This window comes from Gigantopelta aegis, chromosome 3 (assembly GCF_016097555.1).
Source record: "Gigantopelta aegis isolate Gae_Host chromosome 3, Gae_host_genome, whole genome shotgun sequence".
In the NCBI taxonomy this organism is placed as follows: Eukaryota; Metazoa; Mollusca; class Gastropoda; order Neomphalida; family Peltospiridae; genus Gigantopelta; species Gigantopelta aegis.
Window position 1 is genome coordinate 90,877,422 of NC_054701.1, and position 23,021 is coordinate 90,900,442.

The following is a 23,021-nucleotide window of genomic DNA, read 5'->3' on the forward strand; positions in this document are numbered from 1 at the left end:
GACGTTTTGTTGTTTCAGGAACCGTGCCCACATGCGTTGCTCTGCCTTATTAAGATGTTTTGTTGTTTCAGGAACCGTGCCCGAATGCTGCATGCGTTTCTCTCCTTATTAAGATGTTTTGTTGTTTCAGGAACCATGCCCGAATGCTGCATGCATTGCTCTGCCTTATTAAGACGTTTTGTTGTTTCAGGAACCGTGCCCGAATGCTGCATGCGTTGCTCTGCCTTATTAAGACTCCACAGAATAATCTGAAGATCTGCCAGGTCAGTGATCTACCCGGTATTGCTGGGTCACCCGGTATTGCTGGGTCACCCGGTATTGCTGGGTCACAGAACAAAATATGAAGTTGGGCACACAATTACTGTACAAAATATCTAAAAATATAGAGATATTATTAATTCATTATATTAAGTCTCAGCAGGCCCATGAGAACCAGGATGGCGGCACAGTACCCCTCTCTCTTAGGACGAAAATATTCAGGATGTTTTGTCTTACCCTGTATAAATAATATGTATCTGTGACCTTAACAACAGATATCATTCATGTGGACCTACTCAGCAATTCATTGTGGCTTTTGGCCTACAGTCGTGGCTGAAACAGCTTTCAGTTGTTAATCAAGTTTAGAAGCTTAAATTTTATTAAATAAAATATCTTTTGAATGATTCTTCTGCAGTTGTTAATAAAGTTTATAAGCTTATATTTTGTAAAACAAATCATATCTTGAATGATTCTTCTGATTTTGATCGATTTTTTGAATGATTCTTCTGCAGTTGTTAATAAAATTTATAAGCTTAGATTTTGTGAAATAAATCATATGTTGAATGATTCATCTGATTTTGATTAATGTTTTCAGAATGGAACTGAGGTGTACGGGGCTGGTGCTATGCGAGATCTTGGTGCTGTTTTGAAAGATTTCTTTGGAGATTCTGGTCAATGCAAGAACAGGTTGGCTGACAGAGTAGGATGGTTTAGAACTAAATCTGAAAATACTGACCTGCATAATGCTAAAATAATTTCTAATTTAAATTGTTTTAAGTATAAATTGGTGTGAAAACATTTATAAATTTTACAGGTACAGATAAATTCTTGGTAATGGTCAAAGGGAAATAATCTTAATTACAATCTTTGAAATATCCAGTGTAAAAAAAAAGGCAATTGTAATAATTTATTTATTAAACAAAATATATGTGTATATACAGGTGTGGGTATTTAAAATATATTAAAATAATATTTTTTATTGATAGTTTGTTTGAAACAAGCTTAATTAAAAACCCCACTAAAACCATAGTACAAACCAGTTGAGTACATGTTAGTGTGAGACAGTTTATAGGAATGATCAAAGGGAAGTAATCTGCTAATTTGTATTACTTAGGACACAAATAGCAATGGATGTGAATTGTATAAATGGAAATCTTAAAATTGCTTTAATAAGAATGGCATGTGTACAGTAAGAGTTAAATGTCAAATTTAACCATTTACAAACCTAGCTGAACTTTAGTGTGAGACCATTTTATTTGGTGCAGCCTTTTCCCGTGAATATATATGTTCTTGTTTTCCTTATTTTCAGCCATGTTTTGATGTTCCTCGATCTAGTTATAGAGATTTTATTGTCTACTCAGCAAAACGACAACCTACTCGAATCAACAATGCTCAAGAAAAAATGCTACAACTCTAGCTTTGTGTCAAGAAATGGAGAAAGTTTGTTATTTTTTAAAGAAATTAATAACAAGTAGCTAAGCTGTGTTTGTGTATGTGTCTATCTGTATGTGTGTGTTAGGTATAACAATATATTATTTAAAAAATGATGATAACTTGTTTGTCATATCATTTCAGTTGGCTGTACATGTTAATGGCAAGAAATACAAATTGATAAAAAAATTGAGTGTGTATTTTGCAATAGGAAAAGTGTACAGGTATGGTGTTGATACATACAGTTGATAAACATACCCACATTTTCTAAACTAACTAAATGTTATTACAAATATACTGAAGACATTTTATATTGCCTATCTTGACATTAGTGGAACACACATACAGACATAGTATTGCCTTTGTAAACTTAAATTATACACTGACTATATACAGTATACACTGCAAACTATCCAAACTTAACTTTCTGAGAGAAACAGGCACTGACATAAAGATTTCAACCAGTGTTATGATTATTTTCACCACCAATATAAATATACAGCTGATAAAATGTAATTACTATCTTCTAATCTGGATGTATTCATGCATTCTGTCTTTACCAATCTATATTCTGTTCACCACACTGTTGTGTTTTCCTCCAGGTCTGACGGTGGTGGTGGTGTGTTTTCGTCCAGGTCTGATGGGGGTGTTGTTGTGTTGTCCTCCAGATCTGACGGGTGTGTTGTTGTGTTGTCCTCCAGGTCTGATGGGTGTGTTGTTGTGTTGTCCTCCAGATCTGATGGGTGTGTTGTTGTGTTGTCCTGCAGGTCTGACGGGTGTGTTGTTGTGTTGTCCTCCAGGTCTGACGGGTGTGTTGTTGTGTTGTCCTCCAGGTCTGACAGGTGTGTTGTTGTGTTGTCCTCCAGATCTGATTGTGTTGTCCTCCATGTCTGACGGGTGTGTTGTTGTGTTGTCCTCCAGGTCTGACGGGGGTGGTGTTGTGTGTCCTCAAGGTCTGACGGGGGTGTTGTATTTTCATCCAGGTCTGACGGGGTGTTATTGTGTTTTTCTCCAGGTCTAATGGGGGTGTTGTTGTGTTTATTCTCCAGGTCTGATGGGGGTGTTGTTGTGTTGTCCTCCAGGTCTGACGGGGGTGTTATTGTGTTTTCCTCCAGGTATGACGGGGGTGGTGTTGTGTTTATTCTCCAGGTCTGATGGGGGTGTTGTTGTGTTTATTCTCCAGGTCTGATGGGGGTGTTGTTGTGTTTATTCTCCAGGTCTAATGGGGGTGTTGTTGTGTTTATTCTCCAGGTCTGATGGGGGTGTTGTTGTGTTTATTCTCCAGGTCTGACGGGGGTGTTATTGTGTTTTCCTCCAGGTATGACGGGGGTGGTGTTGTGTTTATTCTCCAGGTCTGATGGGGGTGTTGTTGTGTTTATTCTCCAGGTCTGATGGGGGTGTTGTTGTGTTTATTCTCCAGGTCTGATGGGGGTGTTGTTGTGTTTATTCTCCAGGTCTGATGGGGGTGTTGTGTTTATTCTCCAGATCTGACGTGGGTGTTGTTGTGTTGTCCTCCAGGTCTGACAGGGGTGTTGTTTTTTTTTTTGTCCAGGACTGACGGGGGTGTTGTTGTTGTGTTTATTCTCCAGGTCTGATGGGGGTGTCGTGTTTATTCTCCAGGTCTGACGAGGGTGTTGTTGTGTTTATTCTCCAGGTCTGATGGGGGTGTTGTTGTGTTTATTCTCCAGGTCTGACGGGGGTGTTGTTGTGTTTATTCTCCAGGTCTGACGGGGGTGTTGTTGTGTTTATTCTCCAGGTCTGACGGGGGTGTTGTTGTGTTTATTCTCCAGGTCTGACGGGGGTGTTGTTGTGTTTATTCTCCAGGTCTGACGGGGGTGTTGTTGTGTTTATTCTCCAGGTCTGACGGGGGTGTTGTTGTGTTTATTCTCCAGGTCTGACGGGGGTGTTGTTGTGTTTATTCTCCAGGTCTGACGGGGGTGTTGTTGTGTTTATTCTCCAGGTCTGACGGGGGTGTTGTTGTGTTTATTCTCCAGGTCTGACGGGGGTGTTGTTGTGTTTATTCTCCAGGTCTGACGGGGGTGTTGTTGTGTTTATTCTCCAGGTCTGACGGGGGTGTTGTTGTGTTTATTCTCCAGGTCTGACGGGGGTGTTGTTGTGTTTATTCTCCAGGTCTGACGGGGGTGTTGCCACCGGGCTGTGTCTTGGAGCGGATATTCACGGTACAGGCGATGGATCACCTCCACATTCAGAACATCTTGCCACTTTACCAGAAGATACTGACCCACCTAGAACACCATCCGGAAGACAGGTGATCACTGTACATACTCTGTCTGTTTACCTTTCTTAGGTACAAACATTTAAAAACATTTATTTGAAGCACTATAGCGGCACTGTAGTGAAGGTTGAAATGGCCAAGGGGAGATAAATCTTTATATAGTTTGAAAGTAGCTACAATAAGGATCAGATTGAAAAAGGTCTTCATGTTTTATGAATAAAATATTATAGGAAAGGTGGCTATTTGAGTTGAGTTAAATTATAATTTTGATGTAAAAATATATTTAAACCACAATAATATTTTTAATTTTTCCTTATTGTATGAAAATAATCTGTCCCCCATTCATTTTATTATACTAGAATAAACATTATGACAGTTTATAACAGATGTTAAAAATATAAACATTATGACAGTTTATAACAGATGTTAAAAATATAAACATTATGACAGTTTATAACAGATGTTAAAAATATAAACATTATGACAGTTTATAACAGATGTTAAAAATATAAACATTATGACAGTTTATAACAGATGTTAAAAATATAAAGAGCAGTAAGCCAAATTATTACCATTCTTTCCTTTTCTATGCAAGCTTTTACTTGTTATTTCCTTTGTGTTGTATCTGTTGAGATTAAACATTGAATCTGAGTGCTGTATTTTATTAGAAAACGTGCTGTGTTTTATCAGATTGAAATGGGGTCTGGATGGACCATACACGAGAGAACTGTGGCCCACCAGCACGGACAGCAAGAGAGACTTGTGTCCATCAAGTATAGAGTACGCTGTCGATAAGGTAAACAGAAATACATTCAAAAGTTCTTTTTATTGTCAAAAATTTTAAATCACTAAGAATGTTTTCTTGGTTATTTTAGTTTGTTATGATTGAAACAATTATATGCTAAATGTTGAGTTTATTTTGTAAGCAAAAAAATTGATTTGAAAATAAAAGTTCCAGGTGAGAAATTTCAAATAAGCACATTGATTTATTAATCATCGGCTACTGGATGTTAAACATATGGTAATTTTGACACAGTCATAGAGAGGAAACCCACTACATTTTTTCCATTAGTACCAAGGGATATTTTTATATGCACATCTCATAGACAGGATAGCACATACCACAGCCTTTGATATATCAGTCGTGATGCAATGGCTGGAACGAGAAATAGCCCAATGGTCCCACCGACTGGGATCGATCCTAGACTGATCATGCATCAGGCGTGTGCTTTACCACTGGGCTACGTCCGGCCCCTTCAAATAAGGAGACCTAATACTAGTAGTAGGCTATATAAAAATTCAGTACCATAACAATAAACAGGAAAGGGAAAATAATCACCTTCCTTCTGGATGTGTTTAAGTGAGCATATATTGTCTGGTGTGATGAGAAGATGTTCTCAAAGTGCAGATGAAAGTACAAAGTGAATGTGAGCCACTGCACATTTGTCAAGGAAAAGCTTGACTATGTTAACATGATAATTTTGTGAGCTGCTGCACACTTGTCAAGGAAAGGCTTGACTATGTTAACATGATCATTTTGTTCTTGTTTGTAGGTCAAGAGGTTCCTCATATCTAAGACTGTTCAAGACTGCTCAGTAATTGTGGCCATTCAGCCGTGCAGGAAAGGGTATGAAATCTCTATCTTTCTTGTCACTAAAGTCGCCATCAGTCACATTTCTAATGTTAGTTCGTATCTTGAGTGTTAGAGAAACATACTCAGAAGAATTACAGTTTTAGAGGAAATAGAGGAATATTTCATATAACAACCTCAGTACATTTTACACCATGGCTGTGTGGTGTTACTATATGGTTATTTTGACACTTTGTCTACGGTGAGAGAAGAAACCTCTTTTTGTATAACAACCTCAGTACATTTTACACCATGGCTGTTTACTGTCTAATATTCGGTTATTTTGACACTTTGTCTTTCACATAGACAGGACAGTACATACCATAGCTTGTTATATAATATAACCATCATTGCAGCTTTCACTACACATTAATCTTGCTTCATTTCTTGACTGGATCACTTCATGACCAGTGTTTAAGTTATTCAGTGAACAATTCTATGATTAAAGTTTCATTTACTGGTGAGGAAACGTGACTCGTGAGTGTTCTAAGTTTTAATTTTTGTTTGGGAAATTTCATGATAAATGGTTCTGTAACTGTATTCAAGGGTGGAAATACTGCCACTCCGACTGCCTTTTGCTGGCACTGGCCTAGACTTTTCGTGATGCAGTAGCAGTAGCGATGGTTTATATATATTTATTTATATATATATGTCTGTGTGTGTATGTATGTGTGTGTGTGTGTGTTTGTGTTTGTGAGTGTGCCCCACCCCCCACTTTTTTGCACCTTCCTACGCTAGTCAACAACACCACGGGCCAGGAGATTTTTCTGTTGTACCAGCAATTATTTTATGTTTGTATTGACACATTAGTTTGAGTCAATATTGTTTAGTCTGGCAGGTTTTCATTTGAGTTAACAGAATTTATAACTTGCCACACTGAATATCCGGCTGGAATTTCAGCCAATTTCGAACTCTGAGATTTACTAAGAAACTTGTCTCTGCTTTGTTTCAGGATATCCAAAGAGAACTCCACCATCTCCATGAACAGCCAGTGTTTTTCGTACTCCATTGCACTGGTCGACCTTGACCCTAAACCCTTTGATAAAATCCAGTCCTACTATCTACAGGACCTGAAAATCACAAAGGCGTTTCAAGAAACGTTTGATTTGTCAACTGATGGAAATGAGTCCAGCGATTTATGAACTGGTCCTTGGTGGTTTGTCACTTGGTTTCTAGACTGGTGTTCTTCTTAGTGCTATTTATTGCTAACTATCAAAAGACAGGATATTCTGGCACCATTTCTTTTGCTTTTTTGTACACCTACTTATGTAACTATTTATTTATGTTATATTTAATGTGTGATACTTGAACTTAATTTCTCGATATTTATTAACAATAAAAAAATACTGGTATATAAACAAGTTTTAATATAGAATTAACAAATGTTTTGATTGGAGGGAAGGTAATCTGAAAAAGCTGCATCCCATAGCTTACAACTATTTTTTAATTTGAATGACATGATGATTCAGATAACATCACATTGCATCAGGGGTGGGGAAAAGCCCTTTTCTCCCGGTCTGGGACCGATTCTCGATCTCTGAGACCGAAAGTATATTTTAAAAACGTGTCATTCTTGTCGGTCCGAAGCACCTGTCCATTTCTATTATTGACACAAATTCTTATCCGTCAAGTGGACCGGCCTACCCAGACATCGGTATCTCATGCATGATTTAAAATAATAAATAAATAGTGGTCAATATGGCTTGTGTTTCAGATGTCTGTGATTTTAAAGTCTGCCTAAGTATATATCGTCAGTCACTGAAGTCAATCCACAGCCACTAGGCTAGACATTAATTTTGTCAAAGTTGCTGAGCCGGTCAAGAGATTAAACGGACGTTAACAATAACACCATTCTTGGTGAGAGAGCCATCAAGGTATTACACTCCCAATTAAAACAAAGGACCCAGAGTTTGTAACTGGTTACAATCAACACCTGTCAACACCTATGTACGGAGCTTTGTCGGGTCGAGTGTTCCAGTCCGAATCAAGAGACTTTTGTGCAATCCAAACTGCTTGAAATAGCATGAAATATACTGAAATAATCTATAAATGTATTTATTATTGACTGTTCAATGTAGTCTATCCAATAATTATAAAGGATTTTAAAATTAACAAAAGGTTTCCACTTTTTTGTTAACAAGTGGGAGTAAGCAGAACAGCTACATGAACTGGTTATCTCAAGAGCCAGTAGAGGTCAAATTTCATCCGATCAGTGATGACGTTATTAATCTCTTTGTTTAAACGTGCTAGCTCAGGCTGTCGAACGCTTCAACGGTGCAATATTTTATTGATTTTCAGGACACAGTACTGAATACTCGTACTTTTTATACATATGGATTTAAAATCACAACTTTTATTCCTTTTTTTATATTATTTATTCCATTATGTAAAATATATACAATTTGTGGGTTTTTTTATTCCTTTCTGTTTTTTCCCTTCTTCCCCTCCACCCCCCGTTAATGATGACATCAAGCGGGACCGATTGACAATTTTATTTTTCCCAACCCCTGAATTGCATACTTCTACAATAATAATAAACTTATTCTTGATTCTGACATTTTTAAAATGCTAAAAAACTTTCAATGTAAAATTGCTAAGGAATATTGTATCTTAGGTGATTATGAGTACATATGAATATGTTCGAAAAATATAATTTAATTTTAAAAAAAGGTATGTAACATTATGATATATTTATTGTGTAATAAGCAAAAACTTTGGTGCCAGAATGTGTTGTCATTGATGATATGCTATTTATTCCTGATACATGATATTAAACAGTATTCCTAATGTGTTTGAGTAGTGAAATAAACTACTTAAATTATTAATCCATGCATAATTTGATTTTGATTCTGAGCACTACCTGGTATTAGGCGATGAATTTACTGGTATCGGTTAATACTGTTTCATTTAAGTACATGAAATATTGTAGCTAAGGCCTTCTTTAAGGGGCGTTCTCGCTGTGAGATTAGTCGCACTGACCTGTCGAATGTGATCAAATCGTACTGCGAGAATGACAGGTCATGTCGGAGTTGAACCAATTAAAACGTGTCCTATTTCTCACAACAGTTAACACGTGACAAGTCGGTGCGACAAATTGCATGATGAGAACAGCGCTTAACACATTTCCATGCATGATTTATCATGTGTTTCCATGCATGATTTATCATGCGTGTTTCCATGCATGATTTATCATGTGTTTCCATGCATGATTTATCATGCGTGTTTCCATGCATGGAAATGTGTTTTTCCATATCTGCATTTTTACAAGCAAATTACTGTACTATATAAAATTTGACATTGTCGAAGTGTGCTTTTAAGCCGCTTGTAAATACTTTGCATTATAACATCACTGCTCTGAAAAATTATTTATCGAAAATGTATTGTAGATATGCCCTGTACTGATAAACTCCCATGAATGGAAAGCAGGTTTTAGTCATGAGGAATGTTTCATTCTCAGGTTGGACTTGTCATTAATACTAAGTGTATTAGCTGTTAGGCTGTTATTTCAGATAGTTTGTTCACATCTTGTAGTTTACATAAAATGACTCACTGCACATTGTACGTTAATTTATACTCTTACCCATCTAACTTTTAAATAATCATATGACTAGCAATGTTGCTTGAAAATTGTTATACAGTTAGACTTCAAAATTTGTTTTGTTAAAATTAATATATTTTTAAACTGCTTGTTTTTAGATTAACAGAGATATAATATAAAGTTGATTGATGTGCTGTGTATATTCTCCATAAAACAGTTTTACTGATGGCATCTTAATCAATATCCACCAGTTCAGGTTCCAGTGATATGCATCGAAGAAAGTAAAATAATAATTTTTTTAAATCTCACAAACTCTTTATAAATTTTTGTATCATTTTGCACTGTGCACTCATGTTACATATAATTACATATTATAATTATTTATATTTAGTTAACAAGTATATAGGTCTTGTAATTTTTCAAGCTGCCTTTTTTAGTCTTATTTTTTTTATAATTTAAGTATTTAAAAGAAATTTCATTTTCTTCCTGTGTTGTACTAGTCTTCCAATATTGTTGAAGTCCTTCTGAACAGGCTTTTGATTGTGATGCTTTGCTATGCAGCCTGTATCTCTTCATCAACTTGGTGACCGAGTTCAACACATTCGCAATTTCATCGTTATGAACGTTTTTGTTGTTAGGACTGGAATGATGAAGACGAATATGATTTTGACTAATTGAATGCGAATAATGAACTTTCAGAGGATTATTTACATCGATCATCTTCGACTGCAGTCTCCAGCCCTTACGACACCTCGAAGGTGGGGCACATTCAGTATGTTTGGTTGGACAGCGTATTCAGAAAATGATGCTAACACTTTAGTGTTGCATCTGTCTGTAGCAGAAATGGAAAAGTTTATTAAAAGTGTAGTTGTGTTTGCATTTTGCATTATTAAATGATGTTATAATATGGTGAGTTGGAATGGGAGTTCATTAAAATTGTAGTTGTGTTTGTATTTGCATTGGTTAATGATGAGTAGATGGAAAGGAAAATGAGAGTTTATTAACATGTATTTTTGGTTGCTTTTTTTACAATAGTAAATGTTATGAAATTGGGGGGGGGGGGGGTGTTGATGATTCGGATTTTACTAAAACTGTAGTTGAGTTTGTATTTTGCATTAGTAGATAAAATTATAAGATGGGGAGGATAGTGTTAGTTGATTAAAATTGTCAGTGTTTGTATTTTATATTAGTAAACATTATAAGATGGGCATTCGAGATTGCAGCAGTCTTGTGCAGAGATGAAAATGAAATTGGACAACAAAAGAAATGAGGAAAACTTTGTACAATTTTGAAAAGTCAGTGGTTATTGTCAGTGATCTTAACAGTTTTCAGTTAGTGCTGAAATCAGAAAAACTTTGTCGAATTTTGAAAAGTCAGTGGTTATTGTCAGTGATCTTAACAGTTTTCAGTTAGTGCTGAAATCAGAAAAACTTTGTCGAATTTTGAAAAGTCAGGGTTATTGTCAGTGATCTTAACAGTTTTCAGTTAGTGCTGAAATCAGAAAAACTTTGTCGAATTTTGAAAAGTCAGTGGTTATTGTCAGTGATCTTAACAGTTTTCAGTTAGTGCTGAAATCAGAAAAACTTTGTCGAATTTTGAAAAGTCAGTGGTTATTGTCAGTGATCTTAACAGTTTTCAGTTAGTGCTGAAATCAGAAAAACTTTGTCGAATTTTGAAAAGTCAGTGGTTATTGTCAGTGATCTTAACAGTTTTCAGTTAGTGCTGAAATCAGAAAAACTTTGTCGAATTTTGAAAAGTCAGTGGTTATTGTCAGTGATCTTAACAGTTTTCAGTTAGTGCTGAAATCAGAAAAACTTTGTCGAATTTTGAAAAGTCAGTGGTTATTGTCAGTGATCTTAACAGTTTTCAGTTAGTGCTGAAATCAGAAAAACTGTCGAATTTTGAAGTCAGTGGTTATTGTCAGTGATCTTAACAGTTTTCAGTTGGTGCTGAAATCAGAAAAACTTTGTCGAATTTTGAAAAGTCAGTGGTTATTGTCAGTGATCTTAACAGTTTTCAGTTAGTGCTGATATCTGTCATTCTGGAGGGAAAATCCGAGGATTTTGATCTGTAATGATCTGAAAGGACACCTCTAATGAACTATCAATACCAGTTTATTAGAAGTGTCCTCTTTATACAGGTTAAACTAGATGTATATTTGAAGTGGCCTTAATATTAGGTTGTTGTTTTATGTGGTGTCCCTTGTAAGAAGGTTGGCGTTGTTAAATCCGTGTGATCCATGACAAGATCGTACACGTGACCCATCCGGAAGCTAGTCAGTGATACAATTTACTTAACGTGTGTGTTTTACATTTTCATAATGCAACTTTGTCAAATTGTGGTTTATTGCTTTAACGTGTTACTTTGGTCATTTTAATATTGAATGCTTGTTGTTATTGGCTTGGAAATGAAAGTATTATTACGCATGTCATTTTTCAGATTTGTATCCGATTTCAGCTTTTTTGGTGTTAAAATATGTTTTTACAGTGTAGATTGGATTTGATATAAATGCTGAAAAATTACTTTATTTAGTTATAGTGCAGATATTTCAGCTTTCCAAAGATCATTTTATTTTTTATTTTTGAAATGTCAAACATAATGATATAACTGTATTCTTTTGTATGCACTTTACAAAAGTCATGTTAGCACATAGGCCTACCACAGCCTTTGATAACTAGTCATGAAGAGAGTCCGAGTGGGAGGAGTGTTCACTACCAGAGTACATAGGTCAAGCTCTTAATCGTCTGCAACGTACTCAGTGTGACAAAATGATACACACCCAGGAGAAGAGCTTTTTAAATAGAAAAATCCACAATTGGTGGGCATGTAGTTTATGGATACCCTTAATATGGCAGAAAGTGTCATAATCTGAGAGAATTAGGTATGTTAACTGCAAACAGAAATCAAAATGTTGCCTGTCTGTGCTAAATGTTTTAATTTCGTGCCAAGTACAAAACGTAGTTATTTATGTTTGTAATATTGTAACCCATATGCTTTCAAAATAATATGCCAGTAACTTTCAAAATATGATGTGTTAAGAAAACAAAAATAAGACAAAAACTTTACAGAATACTCATTGTGTTCTTTTAAAATAAATATTTTAAAAAATTTATAATCATTAGTGTAATTAATTAAATAATATTTCTAAGTGTACCATTTATTTTGTTAATCTTTAGTCTTAATGTTGTTGTAACTCTACTGATATACATATTTACACACTGATTAGCAGAACTTGTTTCAAAATAGATTTATTTCAAATCAAATGTTAATAAATATGTACATCAAGTTAGGTTTAATGTAATGTTTTTGTGTGTGTGCTGTTTAATGAAAAACAAGTTACTTTCCATTTAAACCTGTTGTTTATCCTTATTAGACTACAAAAATGTTCTTTACTATTATTGCATCACTGTAAATTGACCTTACTTCTCTCTTCAAACGGCATTAAAAGGTCAATTATTTTTATTTTTACAAACATACAATGCATACACATTTTTTTCTACACCCACATTCCATCCCCTAAAAGCATACCTAAAAATTATCATCAATAACTTTAGTTTTAAAACCTGGCATGTACGAGCTTCTACCCAAGTGCATATTTGTTGTATAATTGTGAATGGCCGTTCACTTAAATATTTAATAATGTGACATTGTTTTTAATAAAATATATTGTACCCAACACATATCGGGCTCTGATCTAGATGACGAAATGGAACTTTGTTGTTTGTTTTCATGAAAAGCTGGCTCTCATCACCAAGTTATTAACAGTAGGTAGAAGTTGAAGTGGTACAGTCTTGGACCTAATCTGATTTCAAGGGGCAGGACGTAGCCCAGTGGTAAAGCATTTGCTCGATGCACAGTCGGTCTGGGATCGATCCCCATTAGTGGGCCCATTGAGCTATTTCTCGTTCCAGCCAGTGCACCACCACTGGCATATCAAAGGCTGTGGTATGTACTGCCATGTCTGTGGGATGGTGCATATAAAAGATCCCTTGCTGCTAATTGAAAAGAGTAGCCCATGAAGTGGCGACAGCGGGTTTCCTCTCTCAATATCTGTGTGGTCCTTAACCGTATGTCTGACGCCATATAACCGTAAATAAAATGTGTTGAGTGTGTCGTTAAATAAAACATTTCCTTCCTTCCAGATTTGAAAAACAGTATTACACTGCAGACATGAAGTCACTGACTTGTGTAGTCCTATAACTCACTTAACACCTGATAGGTCCGTTGCATGATGTGTTTGTAGTTCACCAGGCAAGTGTTGTTTGGCCCAAGTCATTTCAATAATGACAGAAAATACTAATTATTACTTTCATTTCATTTCAGCATAACAGTGACACATTAATTATCACTCACTTAATATTATAGCATTTTAATGAAAATATTCAATTGTTTTGTTTAAATTTTATTATCAGAAATAGAGTATTTAATAACAAATATGACAATTCAAATAAAGCGTGTAATTCAGAATGTTTCAGAAAACTATCACATGAAATGAACTGATAAATGTTCACTTCACCTAGCTTTATCAAAGTTCTCCCCTTTCCCCTGGGAATGCAGAAGTTACTTGTCGGATGTTTTCAATTGTAGATTAGGGCCAGCACAGTTACATTTAGCTTTACTATGACGGAATGAGATTCACAAGCAAACCGAGTCACTGTGCTTTGTTTGCATACTGTACTTCATGGACACAGGTTAGACAGTTGTGTGATCAGATACATCTTTATACATCAAGCCTTGCTACGATCAAAAGATGCTAAGAAATGGATCAAACATTCAAAGTAACCTATTATGAAACTGTCTACTCAGAGGTTGATTTTTTGGGGGGTGAGTGGAGGGCACAAGGCTCAACTTGTGAAAAGGGTAACCCAATTGAATTTTGTTTAAAAGCCAGAGGGAAAAAAAAAGAATATAATTAGGGGATAGGTCACCTAGTTCCCCCGCCCTATATAGATCTGCTTCTGTCTATTGGCAAATGTAGAGAAGTACAATGACTAAAGGTATGGTAGCATGGCAGGTTACCCACTACAAGCAGAGTTGGTTGAACTCTGTGACTTGAAATATACGTTGTGTACCATTCTCTTTGGATACAACCATAAAGCTGTTTTTCAAACATTTTAAATAGGTAATATTATCTAAGAAAATTAACAATTGAAAGTTTTTAGGGTTTATTTTATTTATTTTACTTATGGCTAGCATAATTCTACAGCCAGTATATACCAAACCAAGTGTTGGTAAACAGTAGCATACGATAGTTTGTGTACCTGGTATACTGAAGACCAACAGAAACACAAATCAGGGTTATGTTTAGTTTTTAATTATTTTAAATTTACTTGATTACAAATGCTCCATTTTGTGACATGGTATATAAACCATGTAATTTTCCCCGAGTCACAGTTTGTTAAGATCTCTTCTTAAAACACTATATGTAACTGGAAATTAGATACATGTACTTTGGGGGACAAATTAAGAAAAAATATATTTAAGCCTGAATTTAACAAAGAGACTTAAAGCGGCAGTATCCGGAATATTTTTATTATTTAAGCATATAGAACAGAAAATCCAATTATGTTTGGTGCATATATGACGCCGCACTCCGCATTAGTTTCACTACGCTGGCTTATCCAGGTCAAAAACAAAGCCAGTATTTTGAAAGTGGGACACTTTTGACGGGCTTGTACTGATCTAGGTTTTCATTGGCTTATCACAAGTATTGAATTCCCCAACAAGAAATCACATGAGATATCGCAATTTTGGAACAAATTTAACTGTCTTGATTGAGGGGTCGTCTCATATCTCCAAAACATATTTATATCCATAGAGGTATGGTACAACACCTTTCCAGGGGTCGGTGGGTGGGGGATTTGCCATGAAATTTGGACAGTGGCCAGCTGTTGGCATACGCGTTACATGTAAGGGGGTGTTACTAATTACGTAGCGCTCTAGGGGTAGAGGAAGAGGGTACTGTGTTTGACTTATGTAACATTTTTCAAGACAATATGTTATTTTTATTCATTACTTAGACCTAAAAAGGTGTTTTTTGGAAATGCGCGGTCAGTCTAGGATCGATCCCCATCGGCGGGTATATAAAAGACCATGATATGTGATATCCTGTCTGTTGGATGGTACATATAAACGATCCCTTGTTAATTAGTTTTTAGCAGGTTTCCAAGCCGTGTGTGCAGGGATTTCAGTGGGGTTGGGGTTATAGACTGTGTTGAGAGAAGTTTGTATGGGGCCATGCTCCCCCAAAAAAATACATTTCAATTTTTGTTAAGCATGGGCAAGTAAGGGTTTCGACCTCCAATACCTTCCCCCTGCACATGCACCCGATTCCTCTCTAAGATTATATGTCAAAATTACCAAATGTTGGACAACCAACAGCAGATGGAAGGAAGGATAGGATATGCTTTATTTAACGATGCACTCAACACATTTTATTTACAGTTGTATGGCGTCGGATGATTATTAAATCAATATGCTTTATCTTTGATGTCGTTAAACAACCCCACCCACCTAACTTTACCCTTTCCAAACAAAATAATATTTATTTGAATTTGTCGATTTTAATACGTAAAATTAAGAAGTGAAAATGTTCATTGTTTACTTTAGTATATTTTATTATAAAAATATATACATGATTAATGTGTTACTAGTATACAAACTAAACTTTGAAAGTTCTACTAACACTTTATAAAATATCAATTCTGAAATAGGAAGGTACGACTATCGATAATACATTGTCAAGATCAAACCGGTTTTAACTAAAGACTCTAGTACCGTATCCTCAACCGAATGTTCTTCGTACAGCGCAAGATTTCTCTTTTAATTTTTTGAGATGAACCCTACAATTTGAAATCGGCAAACACACGTGTTAACTGAAACTGACAACAGGCTGTTGTTTGTGCTTTGCCGAGCTATGGCGGCACAGGCGACGAATCAAGCGTATACGTTTGACAATATCCGTTCATAGTGAACACACAACTTTTTTAAAAGTGCATTTGAGCTTGTATTTCACATTTGTACATGATGTTATAATATGGTAACCAGAGAATGTAACTTTAAAGAATTGTATCACAGATATTTGTGAGGAAACGTGTACCATGATTATAACTACTAACACAAAATATCAAATAATGTTGGTATCTTATTCAAGTGTTATAAACTTCTACTATGTAGAACTTGAAACTAATAATCTGAACTTATACTACATACAGTTTGAGTGAATGTGTGTTCCTCTGTATTGTTATATTACTGTTATAAGTCATAAGAGTCTGTACATTATTAGAAAGATAACTTATGATTCAGCACACAGCAAATGAAATGCAATAAAGAATACTACATGAGTGGCCATTGGATACCATTTATCAATTGTTTAAAAAACATTATGTAAGAAGTGAGTTGGATACATTTTTAAAAGCCAAGCAGTACGATAAATAGTATCTAAAGTCCAAACCAAAATGTTAACAACTACGATAAATTGCTCTCCTACTTTTATTTTTCGTTAGATTTTACCCACATTTTGTCCAGACAGAAATATTGAAAAAAAACATTCCAATGACACAGATTGCACATACTAGATGATAACCATGTCAGCTACATCGACTTCGCTGAGATCGCACAGGGCAAAAAGCATGTAATTTTGTACTGGCTGCCATTTCAACTTTTTATGTAATATTCTCCAAGAGGGGTGGAAGGATATGACTTAATCTAACAACATCATAACATGTTATGATATAAAAGCAAACATGATGACGTCATATTATTATTTTTTTAGTAATATTTGTGTATTTAAAGATACCACTAGAGATCACTGATTTTATATTAATTATGTTACATATTTTGAAGGCTTTCACTCCTCTTGAAGAGTATTCCATAAAAAAGCAAAATGGCAGATGGCAGAAAACTGCATGTATTTTGACCTATGCCATCCCGGCGAAGTCAATACTGGCGACATCGTTACAGTCTCATATGTGGAATCTGTGTCACTGTAATGTTTTTTTCACAACTTGTGTCTGGACAAAATCTGGAGGAAATGTAACAGTAATTAAAGGTAGGAGAGTAATTAATCGTAGTTGTTAACAATTTGATTCGGACTTTAACGGACACAAATGTAGTATTCTATTTCTTACATATCCTCAAAAAACATTTATTATGAATTTAAATGTTTTTTCCAACTAAAACACATTTACAGCAGTTTCAATTATGCATCAAGTAATCAGTTTCAAGTTAACTTTCACGCCACGGAAGAGTCTATTTCGGACGTCCTTATTTTATTGGACAGTAGGCCTCTGGTGACTGGGGTCCTCACCATGGAGCAACCAGTCACAGGTGTCATAAGAGATCTCCAAAATATGCTGAAGACAATACAACGGGTCATCTCTTACATGGATGTGTAAGAAACAAACAACTAACAAACATGTTCACCTCAGACTACATTCATAGACCCGCAGGATATTTTAACATTACCTTAACACAGCTCATAGACAGTGTAGGTGTCCATCACCCCAAATATAAAATGTGGCTTTGTCAATGGTACGTAGGTTATAAATCAGTATTACTCGAGAACTGTAATCATGTTTAAGAGTCAAGATTGACATTTTGAGGAGTGGTTTCATTCCACTCATAAGCATTTTAAATAAGGTTAGGCATGCCATGGTTTTTTAAATCCGAAAGGCTAAATTCTCAGATGTTTAAAAATAAAAAATAATTTCTGCAGGATATTGGGAAGCTCAATCTAGCACCCTAAGTGTAGACAATCATTGTATGTGAACTCAAAATCATGCAAATGACTGCATCACTTCTTCAAATTAAAATACCTCAAAACAATAAGTGTGATATTTCTTGCTTTTATTGGTCTACAAATAAAATATTTTTAAAAATAAAGCTTTCCTCTAAAATAACAATATTTGATATAGCATAAAAATAGGTCACAGCGGAGCATCTGCTGTTCTTTAATTGAACAGTTATAGTTATTTTGATTTAATTTTGTTAGGTGACTATAGTTACAGAAAAGCATACACAATATTGATAACAATACATATTTATTATATGAAAAGATTGTATTTCTGTTTTAAAGTGTTTATAGTCATAAAACTGAGAGTTTATTAATCTGCTATAATACATCTGAGTAAAATAGAACTTGTTAAATAGATTAAAATATAAAACATTACATTCATAAATACATTTGGAATTATTTATTATGCCTTTATTTCAAATTTTAGTTGGCAGTTAGAAAAAAGACTTAATTGTTACATATACAAATATGCAAAAATGCATAATGAGCTATTACAACCATTTGAATGACCAGAAAATATTTGAATATACAAATACCGGTAGTCAATCCTAAGCAAAAACAAAACAATAAAAAGAATATTTAAATTTTTATAATTGTGAAAAGGTTCTATTGGCTAAAAACATGTTACAATCGAAACAAATTCAGGACAATCTGTTAAGTTTAATAATCATTTAATTCTTCTTTTTTTTAAACTTCAAAGAAAAACTTTAAACGGAGAAAGACGATGGTTTTACGTCGGCACAAAAGATCAGCTCATTGTCATGATTGTCACAATGTTATAAAACATAATGCCAAGATCTTAATAATCTCTTGGGGATACACCCTGTGCTAGAATTTAGCCAACCAATAAGAGATGCTCACACAATATTTTACACTTGTGTTCAGAATGTTTTACTTTATTGACATTATGTTGTTATTGTGAACTGCTTTATTTGTTCATATAAACAGTTTTGTTTCTTAAAACGTGAATAAAAAAGAAAAAAGGCTACATGTGTTTCGTTGTCACTTTTGAAAAAGAAAGAAAGAAAGAAATGTTTTATTTAACGATGCACTCAACACATTTTATTTACAGTTATATGGCGTCAGACATATGGTTAAGAACCACACAGATTTTGAGAGGAAACCCACTGTCGCCACTACATGGGCTACTCTTCCGATTAGCAGCAAGGGATCTTTTATTTGTGCTTCCCACAGGCAGGATAGCACAAACCATGGCCTTTGTTGAACCAGTTATGGATCACTGGTCGGTGCAAGTGGTTTACACCTACCCATTGAGCCTTGCGGAGCACTCACTCAAGGTTTGGAGTCGGTATCTGGATTAAAAATCCCATGCCTCGACTGGGATCCGAACCCAGTACCTACCAGCCTGTAGACCGATGGCCTGCCACGATGCCTGTTAACCTTTATTATGGTGTGGTGGGGTCTGTTAACCTTTATTATAGTACGGTGGTGTCTGTTAGTCTGTTAACCTTTATTATAGTATGGTGGTGTCTGTTAACCTTTATTATGGTATGGTTGTGTCTGTTAACCTTTATTATGGTATGGTGGTGTCCGTTAACCTTTATTATGGTACGGTGGTGTCTGTTAGTCTGTTAACCTTTATTATGGTATGGTGGTGTCTGTTCACCTTTATTATGGTATGGTGGTGTCTGTTAACCTTTATTATGGTATGGTGGTGTCTGTTAACCTTTATTATGGTATGGTGGTGTCTGTTAGTCTGTTAACCTTTATTATGGTATGGTGGTGTCCGTTAACCTTTATTATGGTATGGTGGTGTCCGTTAACCTTTATTATGGTACGGTGGTGTCTGTTAGTCTGTTAACCTTTATTATAGTATGGTGGTGTCCGTTAACCTTTATTATGGTATGGTGGTGTCTGTTAGTCTGTTAACCTTTATTATGGTATGGTGGTGTCTGTTAGTCTGTTAACCTTTATTATGGTATGGTGGTGTCTGTTAGTCTGTTAACCTTTATTATGGTATGGTGGTGTCTGTTAGTCTGTTAACCTTTATTATAGTATGGTGGTGTCCGTTAACCTTTATTATAGTATGGTGGTGTCCGTTAACCTTTATTATGGTACGGTGGTGTCTGTTAGTCTGTTAACCTTTATTATGGTATGGTGGTGTCTGTTAACCTTTATTATGGTATGGTGGTGTCTGTTAGTCTGTTAACCTTTATTATGGTATGGTGGTGTCTGTTAGTCTGTTAACCTTTATTATGGTATGGTGGTGTCTGTTAACCTTTATTATGGTATGGTGGTGTCTGTTAGTCTGTTAACCTTTATTATGGTATGGTGGTGTCTGTTAGTCTGTTAACCTTTATTATGGTATGGTGGTGTCTGTTAACCTTTATTATGGTATGGTGGTGTCTGTTAGTCTGTTAACCTTTATTATGGTACGGTGGTGTCTGTTAGTCTGTTAACCTTTATTATGGTATGGTGGTGTCTGTTAACCTTTATTATGGTATGGTGGTGTCTGTTAGTCTGTTAACCTTTATTATGGTATGGTGGTGTCCGTTAACCTTTATTATGGTATGGTGGGTCTGTTAGTCTGTTAACCTTTATTATGGTATGGTGGTGTCTGTTAGTCTGTTAACCTTTATTATGGTATGGTGGTGTCCGTTAACCTTTATTATGGTATGGTGGTGTCTGTTAGTCTGTTAACCTTTATTATGGTATGGTGGTGTCTGTTAGTCCGTTAACCTTTATTATGGTACGGTGGTGTCTGTTAGTCTGTTAACCTTTATTATGGTATGGTGGTGTCCGTTAACCTTTATTATGGTACGGTGGTGTCTGTTAGTCTGTTAACCTTTATTATGGTATGGTGGTGTCCGTTAACCTTTATTATGGTATGGTGGTGTCTGTTAGTCTGTTAACCTTTATTATGGTATGGTGGTGTCTGTTAGTCTGTTAACCTTTATTATGGTATGGTGGTGTCTGTTAGTCTGTTAACCTTTATTATGGTATGGTGGTGTCCGTTAACCTTTATTATGGTATGGTGGTGTCTGTTAGTCTGTTAACCTTTATTATGGTATGGTGGTGTCTGTTAGTCTGTTAACCTTTATTATGGTATGGTGGTGTCCGTTAACCTTTATTATGGTATGGTGGTGTCCGTTAACCTTTATTATAGTATGGTGGTGTCCGTTAACCTTTATTATGGTATGGTGGTGTCTGTTAGTCTGTTAACCTTTATTATAGTATGGTGGTGTCCGTTAACCTTTATTATAGTATGGTGGTGTCCGTTAACCTTTATTATGGTATGGTGGTGTCTGTTAGTCCGTTAACCTTTATTATAGTATGGTGGTGTCCGTTAACCTTTATTATGGTATGGTGGTGTCTGTTAGTCTGTTAACCTTTATTATGGTATGGTGGTATCTGTTAGTCTGTTAACCTTTATTATGGTATGGTGGTGTCCGTTAACCTTTATTATGGTATGGTGGTGTCCGTTAACCTTTATTATGGTATGGTGGTGTCTGTTAGTCTGTTAACCTTTATTATAGTATGGTGGTGTCCGTTAACCTTTATTATAGTATGGTGTCCGTTAACCTTTATTATGGTATGGTGGTGTCTGTTAACCTTTATTATGGTATGGTGGTGTCCGTTAACCTTTATTATGGTATGGTGGTGTCTGTTAGTCTGTTAACCTTTATTATGGTATGGTGGTGTCCGTTAACCTTTATTATGGTACGGTGGTGTCTGTTAGTCCGTTAACCTTTAATATAGTATGGTGGTGTCCGTTAACCTTTATTATGGTATGGTGGTGTCTGTTAGTCTATTAACCTTTATTATGGTATGGTGGTGTCTTGTCTGTTAGTCTGTTAACCTTTATTATGGTATGGTGGTGTCCGTTAACCTTTATTATGGTATGGTGGTGTCTGTTAGTCTGTTAACCTTTATTATGGTATGGTGGTGTCCGTTAACCTTTATTATGGTATGGTGGTGTCTGTTAGTCTGTTAACCTTTATTATGGTATGGTGGTGTCTGTTCACCTTTATTATGGTATGGTGGTGTCTGTTAACCTTTATTATAGTATGGTGGTGTCTGTTAGTCTGTTAATCTTTATTATGGTACGGTGATGTCTGTTAGTCTGTTAACCTTTATTATGGTACGGTGGTGTCTGTTAGTCTGTTAACCTTTATTATGGTATGGTGGTGTCTGTTAACCTTTATTATGGTACGGTGGTGTCTGTTAGTCCGTTAACCTTTATTATGGTATTGTGGTGTCCGTTAACCTTTATTATGGTATGGTGGTGTCCGTTAACCTTTATTATAGTATGGTGGTGTCCGTTAACCTTTATTATGGTATGGTGGTGTCTGTTAGTCTGTTAACCTTTATTATGGTATGGTGGTGTCTGTTAGTCTGTTAACCTTTATTATGGTATGGTGGTGTCTGTTAACCTTTATTATGGTACGGTGGTGTCTGTTAGTCCGTTAACCTTTATTATAGTATTGTGGTGTCCGTTAACCTTTATTATGGTATGGTGGTGTCCGTTAACCTTTATTATAGTATGGTGGTGTCCGTTAACCTTTATTATGGTATGGTGGTGTCTGTTAGTCTGTTAACCTTTATTATGGTATGGTGGTGTCTGTTAGTCTGTTAACCTTTATTATGGTATGGTGGTGTCCGTTAACCTTTATTATGGTATGGTGGTGTCCGTTAACCTTTATTATGGTACGGTGGTGTCTGTTAGTCTGTTAACCTTTATTATGGTATGGTGGTGTCTGTTAACCTTTATTATGGTATGGTGGTGTCTGTTAGTCTGTTAACCTTTATTATGGTATGGTGGTGTGTTAACCTTTATTATGGTATGGTGTTAGTCTGTTAACCTTTATTATGGTATGGTGGTGTCTGTTAACCTTTATTATGGTATGGTGGTGTCTGTTAGTCTGTTAACCTTTATTATGGTATGGTGGTGTCTGTGGTAGTCTGTTAACCTTTATTATGGTATGGTGGTGTCTGTTAACCTTTATTATGGTATGGTGGTGTCTGTTAGTCTGTTAACCTTTATTATGGTATGGTGGTGTCTGTTAGTCTGTTAACCTTTATTATGGTATGGTGGTGTCTGTTAACCTTTATTATGGTATGGTGGTGTCTGTTAGTCTGTTAACCTTTATTATGGTATGGTGGTGTCCGTTAA

The 23,021-nt window shown here is 35.6% G+C and overlaps 1 protein-coding gene across 1 annotated transcript in view; it reads left to right on the forward strand.

The window, feature by feature from the left end:
• The window catches only part of LOC121369314 (inositol-pentakisphosphate 2-kinase-like), a 104,517-nt gene extending 97,392 nt beyond the window's left edge, over positions 1–7,125 (forward strand). The window contains exons 8-14 of the mRNA XM_041494293.1: positions 191–263; positions 854–945; positions 1,568–1,698; positions 3,820–3,958; positions 4,616–4,721; positions 5,479–5,552; positions 6,508–7,125. Coding sequence (XP_041350227.1) covers positions 191–263; positions 854–945; positions 1,568–1,698; positions 3,820–3,958; positions 4,616–4,721; positions 5,479–5,552; positions 6,508–6,697 — 805 coding nt within the window. The 3' untranslated portion in view covers positions 6,698–7,125. The remainder of the gene's footprint in view (positions 1–190; positions 264–853; positions 946–1,567; positions 1,699–3,819; positions 3,959–4,615; positions 4,722–5,478; positions 5,553–6,507) is intronic.
• Positions 7,126–23,021: the final 15,896 nt, after the last annotated feature.